This window comes from Rhincodon typus, chromosome 25, assembly GCF_021869965.1.
Source record: "Rhincodon typus isolate 14 chromosome 25, sRhiTyp1.1, whole genome shotgun sequence".
Taxonomy (NCBI): Eukaryota; Metazoa; Chordata; class Chondrichthyes; order Orectolobiformes; family Rhincodontidae; genus Rhincodon; species Rhincodon typus.
In genome coordinates this window covers 2,250,256-2,257,957 of record NC_063356.1, presented here as the reverse complement: position 1 = coordinate 2,257,957, position 7,702 = coordinate 2,250,256, and the positions used below count along the sequence as shown (strand labels likewise).

General features: G+C 46.5%; 1 protein-coding gene across 2 annotated transcripts in view; it reads right to left on the bottom strand.

Moving 5' to 3' along the window:
* Positions 1-7,702, bottom strand: part of srgap2 (SLIT-ROBO Rho GTPase activating protein 2) — a 98,616-nt gene that overhangs the window by 38,435 nt on the left and 52,479 nt on the right. For both annotated transcript variants that reach the window (XM_048612088.1, XM_048612089.1), the window contains exons 11-14: positions 6,939-6,969; positions 5,746-5,806; positions 2,756-2,833; positions 1,189-1,323 (exon numbers count right to left, since the gene is read on the bottom strand). In XM_048612088.1, coding sequence (XP_048468045.1) covers positions 1,189-1,323; positions 2,756-2,833; positions 5,746-5,806; positions 6,939-6,969 — 305 coding nt within the window. The remainder of the gene's footprint in view (positions 1-1,188; positions 1,324-2,755; positions 2,834-5,745; positions 5,807-6,938; positions 6,970-7,702) is intronic.

The following is a 7,702-nucleotide window of genomic DNA, read 5'->3' as shown; positions in this document are numbered from 1 at the left end:
GCTCAGCAGGTCTGGCAGCATCTGTGAAGGAAGAAACAGAGTTAACAGGGTCTGAGGAAGGATCACTGGACCCGAAACGTTAACTCTGTTTCTTCCTTCACAGATGCTGCCAGACCTGCTGAGCTTTTCCAGCAACTTCTGTTTTTGTTCCTGATTCACAGCATCCGCAGTTCTTTCGGTTTTTATCTAAAATCCTACAGCACAGGAGGTGGCCATTCAGCATGTCCTGATTCTGCTTGCCCTTCTGAAGAGCCATCCAATCAGTGCCATCCTGCCGCCTCTTTTCTCCTCAACTCCCTTTCAATGGTTTGTATTGAATCTGTTTCCACTGCCCATTATTCCAGGAGCACAGTCCAGATCACACTAAATCATTGCAAGGAAGTAATTCTCCCTATCTCTGGCCTGGGTGTTTGTCATTTATCTTAACTCTGCTTCCTGTGTTTACAAATCTTTCAGTCAGTAGACATAAAGGAGTTTGTGTGCAATGACTCTGTACTTTATATGGAGTTTCTCATTGGGAGATACAGTTCTTTACCAAGTTTGAGAAGAAAGGCACTGAGAGGCTGTTTCCCCCTCAACAGAAAGTCCAGAGGTAGGGTCACAGCCTCAGGATAACAGGTCAACCGTGGAGGCCTGAGATGAGGAGAAATTTGTTCACTTAGTGTTGTGAGCCTTTGAGATAGAGGCAGATAGACCCTTGGACAGTAAGAAGAATAGGAGGATTGGGCAGGGTAGGGAAAGGTGAGGCTGAGGATCAGCCTGGAATAAAAAGCTAAGAAGCAGGCTACAGGGGCCTACTCTTGAGACTTCTTACACTTTTTTTCAAGTCAATCAATCCCTGAAATCATTTTGATAATCTTTATTAAATCCTCCTAACCTTCCGACTCCAAGGAGAACAATGACAGATTCTGCAATCCTTTTATCTAACCACCAGTCATGATAAAGCCAAGCCAAGGATGAAGTTTGCCTCCAGGTATTGAAGGGGTTAACCTTTCTAAACAAAGTCAGATGTAATGCAATGTCGCACTCTGCCCCTTGACAACCCTTCTCTCCTCCATTCAGTCTTCAACCCTCCCTGAGCGATCACTTTCCAATCCATAAAACCCATTGGAATCGGGGAGAGCATCAAGCCGTTCAGATCCAGAGAAGGGGGAAATAAAACCCATACCCAGCACTAATCCAACTTACTGACGCAGGAAATTAAGTCGTGGAAAATCTCTTTGGGGAAGAGCGGGCTAGCCAATCCTCGGAAGTGTAGCTTCAGCACTCCTGCTATTGAGTCCATATCATGGTCATTCTGATCTCCCGCCAAGGGGTCCTCACCTACATTCATCAACATTGACAGAATGAAACAAAATGAGGATGACTGCACAGTTTGAACCTGGTTTACTGTTGACACTTGGGAGATTAAAATCTTCCACATTAATTCACCATCTGGATCCAGCAGTTTCCTTATGTATCCTTCTTGAAAAGATATTGGGGCACCAGTGGGGGCAGGGGGGGGTGGGGTTGGTGGTGTCGGGAAGGGAAGGGAAGGGAAGGGAAGGGAAGGGAAGGGAAGGGGGTTTGGGGATGGGTTTGCTCTATTTTTCTGAATAACCACTTTCAATATCCTGGGGGTTACCATTGACCAGAAACTAAACTGGACCCGCCACATAAACACAGTGGCTACAAGAGCAGGTGAGAGGCTAGGGATACTGAGGCAAGTAACTCACCTCCCCAAAGCCTGTCCACAAGGCACAAGTCAGGTGCGTGATGGAATACTCCCCACTTGCCTGGATGGGTGCAGCTCCAACAGCACGCAAGAAGCTCAATACTATCTAGGCCAAAGCAGCCTGCTCAATTGGAGCTCCACGTAACACCCTAAATATTTACTCCTTCCACCACTGACACACTGGGAGCATTGTGTTCCACCCGCAATGAGTAGTACACAACTCACCAAGGCTCCTTAGACATCACCTTCTAAACCTATCACCACTTCCATCTAGAAGGACAACAGTGGCAGATACATGGAGACACGAGCCCTTCCAAGCCACTCACCATGCTGACTTGGAAATATATCACTGTTCCTTCAGTTTTGCTGGGTCAAAATCCTGAAACTCCCTCTCTAAGGGCATTGGGGATGTATCTAGAGCACCCGGACTGCAGCGATTTAAGAAGGCAGCTCACCACCACCTTCTTAACGACAACAAAGGATGGGCAATAAATGCTGGGCCATCTTACATGTTATCGGAGATGCAGGTATCCATTATTTAGTATCCTGTGCATTAGTGACGGCCACTTGTAGCAAACACCAGGATCAACCCAATGGTGATGCCTTTTGGTTGTGACACAGTAGGCCCTGAGAGAGTGTTGGAAAAGCAGATCACCATGGAACACTAGCACCTTACTGAGGCAGTCTCCTAACAGCTGTGTTGGGCACAGTGACCTGGGTATATGTGTGGTGATATTGGTGGGGAGGATGCTGAGACCCACTGCTGGCTTGTTTCAGTGTCAGACAGACTGAGGGGTACAGAGGGGTCTCAAAAATCCACAATCCAGGATTCCCTCTCTGCTGATGACCCCCAGTCTGGAGTCTACACACTCCCTACCTGTTCAGTGGCCAAGCCAAGCTGTTTAATCTCTCATCAAAACTACAGTTCCAGGGAAGAGAATGCTGATAGCAGGAATCCCTTTGACTGAAATTAAAGCGGGGGTATGGTTCAGAATGAATACAGCACAGGATTACTGAAGGAAAATTCATTCCAGCACTCACCGCGCTCAAAGGCGTTTTTGATATCATTCACTTCAATCTGTGATCCTGATACTCGGAAAATTCCTTCGTGCTGCAGACCTGTGAGTAAGAATATTTCAATAAGAATTAGGATCAGGAATATCACATCCAGCCCCCAGAGAAAGGCATTTCTCACATCCCCATCCTAACATGTCACAGCTGCCCCCATTCCTGAGAGGGTATGGACTGGGCCAGTGGACACCCAGCGGTGGAGTACGACTGACATACAATGTCACGCTCAGCCTACACACTTCTTCATCCTTCACACCCGTCACACCCAGCCCGCATGCCCCATCACAACCCATCACACCCAGGCCGCACACCCCGTCACGCCCAGCCCGCACGCCCCGTCACACCCAATCACCCAGCCCACACGCCCCATCACACCCTGTCACACCCAGCCCACACGCCCCATCACACCCAGCCCCACTAACAACTATTCTCCCTCCCAGCCTGATCGTTATCAACTCTTTGTCTGTCCAACTGCTCTTCTCTCTTTAGGCTCTATCCTATCGTTTACTCCCTACCCCATCTGCCTCCCCTTTTTTCTGCATATAAACTGACGTTTTCCCAGCCACCATCAGTTCTGAGGAAGGGTCACTGGACCCAAATTGTTATCTCTGTTTTCTCCTTCACAGACGCTGCCAGACCTGCTGAGCTTTTCCAGCAACTTTGTTTTTGTCACAGAGTATGACTCTGATTTCCACATGAACATTAAGGTGCCCCATTCACTGTGAATGGCTGGTATTTTAATTAAATACTGGAACAGGAAATAGAACAACTCCCTAAGCACCAAGTCCTGTCCCAACCTCAACACTGAGCTGCTCCCCTCCCTCAGAGCGGTCCCTGTCGTCGGTACATCTCATTGTTTCCGAGGACAGGCACTCAGCAATCACGGCAGCACTGAGAGTCACCAGAGCCACGGATGGTGTTCCCTGTCACCCTGCGTGGATCGGGGTCTCATACAACAACATCAAGCTGGGGGCGGAAACTCCAAACTAATAACAGCAGCAACCAGAGACTGCGACAGCTGATTCATGGCTAAAAGAAAATGTCTTTTAAAAACAGACAAGTAATAATAGAGTTGCCCGAGGAAAGATGGGGCCAGTGAAGGGCTGAAAGATCATCTACCTGGAACCAGAGTGAAGAGATTAAATATGTGTTTATATCTCTTTTCATTCGATGGCAATGTAGCAGGTGAAGGTGCAGCTACTGAATAGATTGAAGGTAGATAAAGGATTAGTTTAATAGTTGTCTGTCCTCAGTGTTTAAAGCTACTGGGTGCAGGGCAAATGTATCCTCGGTTACTGACCGAAGTAAGTTTGGGGGTTATATATGTGCAGGCCTCAAGCTACAGCTCTCCTCAGGAGCGGGGTTTGCCAGAGGGCTGGAGCTTTCCAAAAGATCAGGGAATAACAAAACATTCGGCAGGTTCAGGTCACCCAAGTGTAGAGGGGCGGGGGAGAGATCAGGCCAAGTGCAGGGACACAGATTAAGCTCTCGTGGGGAAAGCCCAGCGTAGAGTGACTACAGGCCCATGGCTAATGAAGGACTGTAATTTGGAACCTTTTGTTTCTTATTTACTACTTTATACTGAGAAGAACTATAATGTTGAACTTTTAACTTATTTCTTTTTTTCCTACTTTTAACCAAAGATTTTGTACCTAGGTACCTTGGACCAAAGATGGCGCCTTGAATGATGACATTATACACTTTTCGCTGTACTCCTGGATCCCTGAACATGAGTACACATGACAATAAAACCTAATTTTAATAATGTCAGTCCTGGGCAAACATCCCATGCAGCCCCAATGGGAATGAATAGCCTCCTGCAGCGTTATCACCGATTCTGTAATGTTGGGGCTGGGGAGATGCTGATAACACTCCAGAGTAAAATGAGTCAGCATTTGTCAAGGTTCTGAGTGAATAATGGAAATGCAGTGTAGATTTGCTGAAGGCAGATTGTGTTTGACCAATTCAAACAAGTTCTTTAATAAAGCAACAGAGAGGATTAATGAGGGTAATGTGGCTGATGTTATGGACTTTCAAAAGGGCTTTTACATTGATTGATTTGTGTGATGAGGGCATCACTGGCAAGGCCGGCATTTGTTGCCCATCCCTAAGTGCCCTTGAATTGAGTGGCTGGCTCAGCCATTTTGGGGGACCGTCAACGGTCATTGCTGTGAGTCTGGAGTCACGTGTAAGCCAGACTGGGTAAGGATGGCAGATTCCTTTCCCTGAAGGGTATCAGTGAACCAGATGGGTTTGTACAATTCAGATATGGTCATTGAGATGGTTTTTAATTCCAGATGTTTATCAAATTCAAATTTTACCATCTGCCAAGGTGGGACTTGAACCCATGTCCTCGGAACAAATTAATATGTTAACATTAATAGAGAGGCAGAATTTCTGTGCAATGATTTGTGAAATACTAATGAGGGCCCAGTGGAGTACTTGGTACAATTCTGGACACCACATTTAGGAAGGAAACCAGTGTTTTGGAGAGACAGAGACAGTGCAGGAGTGATTTAATCAAATGGTCATAGGGATCAGTGACCTTAGTTACACAGAGAGACAGCAGAAACTGAGGCAGAGCAGAAAAGGTTACGAAAGGATTTTAAAACATTGTTCAAAATGATGAATAGCCCTGTGGGAATGAATCAGGAGAAGCTGTTTCCAGCAGCAGGAGGGTCAGGAATCAGAGCTTATGGATCAAGGGGATTAGTAAATCAGAGGTGAGATCAGAAATATCTTTTTCATTTAGCTACCGCACCGTCTGATGACCTGTCCAGAAGGGCAGTGGAAACAGGTTCAATAATAACTTTCAAAAGGGAATGGAATAAATCCAGGTTAATGGGGCAAAAGGAGGGGTGCAGGATTAACTGGGACCCTGTGCTACCCAGCGCTATGGGCTGAATAGTCTCCCTTTCTCGAAATTAATCCATCATTTTATAAAGAGGTCTTGCACGTACCGTGTCGGCTAATGAAACGGATGCAGCTTTCCACCACAAGAGGAATGATCTGATTGCCATCCTAGAAACAACGAAACAGAAATAAGCAGCAGCAAGGAGTCCTCACCCTGAAGTTTATACAACTGCCTCTCCAGCTACTTTCAATAAATTCCAAATCCATATAAATAATAAAAGAGAGCAGGAGTATTATCCATTGTGTCTCTACAAGATTTACTGATCTCCAATAGAAACAGACAATTTTAAATTCACCTGCCTTGAGACTAAAGTCTGCCCACCTACTGCTCACCAATCTGGAGGGAGGACTGTCCATTGCCTTTCACACTCTTTAGCAGGACTAATGGGTTGTCTAGTAGTCAATCACTTCCTCAGCCCTAGTGGCTAACCTCTCTCATATCTGTTCTTATGTTCTCTCTCTCTGTCATCGTTCCGTCTCGATAGTGACAGTATCTCCTTCTCTGAATCTTCTCAATGAATCTTCTCAACTGATTCCAGCTCGACATCTCAATCCCAAGCACTCGTCCAATTCCCTCTGTCCTCACTGTGCTGAGATCAGGAGCTGTCCTTCCTTCTCTTACCGCAGCTCATTTGTTTATTGAACCTCAAAACTGTGCCATGTCTCCATTGGTTTCTATCCTCCCTCCCTCCCATAACAACGGACCTTTCCAGCGATCTAACTTACTGCCAACTCTTTGTTCTTTCCAACCTTGATGTGACCTTCATCACATCATTCCATCCCTCTTCAGAGGTAAGGCTGAATGCCCTCTTCACACCGACCCCCAAACACGTTAATATCTGGTAGACTATGCCCCCTTCCCAGACCAATGTTTGATATCGCTAACCGAGTGCACTGTCTTGGTAACAAGGTGTCAGCAGTGACTGGCTGGGGCCTTTTTGGCAAACGCTGTCTACAAATCCCGACTGTTCAGCAAGACAGCCGGAAGAGAAAGGAGGGATGGTTGTTTGAATGTTAGAATGTTCTGCCTGGTAAAACAGACAGTCTAAGTCAGCAAGGCAGAAAGGAACATCTTTGGAGTCACGAGAGAAGCTGTGTATAAATCCTGAGGGCTGGTGTGGGGAGATTCACTGGTCTCCCAGGAGCCATGTCTAAACGTTTGATAAACAGTCTGGTCCTGATGATGCAATGGGGACAAGCAGTTTAATGGAGAATATAAAGGTCTGTGTTGGGAGGTTACCTGTTTCCTCACACTGGAATTCCATCGTCCACTACATGGGAAAGGGCGAAAGTGAAGAAATAAAGAGTTAGCCACAGCAAGATAAACACTGGACACAAATACTCAATTGCACCAACCCACTACAATCAAACTGAATCAAGCCCATGTAACTGTGACTACATCAATGAAGAATGTACTAAAATAACCCTGACAGCGCAGAGCGTGATCATCAATAAAGGCTGAACTCTTGAAGCAGACACGGCCAGCCCTGGCTACTGACTGCACAGCGCCCAATTCCTGACAGCTGGAGATTGACGGCATCGCCCTTTCACCTTGGCCCAGGTATCCAGGAGGAACCAAGGACAGGGGGAGATATCGATTCCTGTGCACACGTTTCAGCAGCATTCAGCATTAACAACAGGACGGTTAGACTCACCCCGAACACCAGCCTGGATCCCCTCAGGCCAGGTGAAAGTTTATTCAGGATAGGACCTGAACACATCATGTAAAAAGGATTGGCTCAGCATATGGCCTGGACACTAGGACTGGCTCAGCCAAAAGTCAGTTTTGTTTATTTTAGGTTTTAGTGGAAAACTGTGTCCTGTGTCTCTAACCGTGTCGAGTGTTCCTACAACCGTATCCGTGTCTCCAACTGTGGCCGATGTCTCTATAACTGTGCCGAGTGTCTGTATAACTATATCTGTCTCTATAACTGCGTCCGTGTCTCTATAACCGCGTCCGTGTCATAACAATGTCCGTGTCTCTGTCTATAACCGCGTCTATGT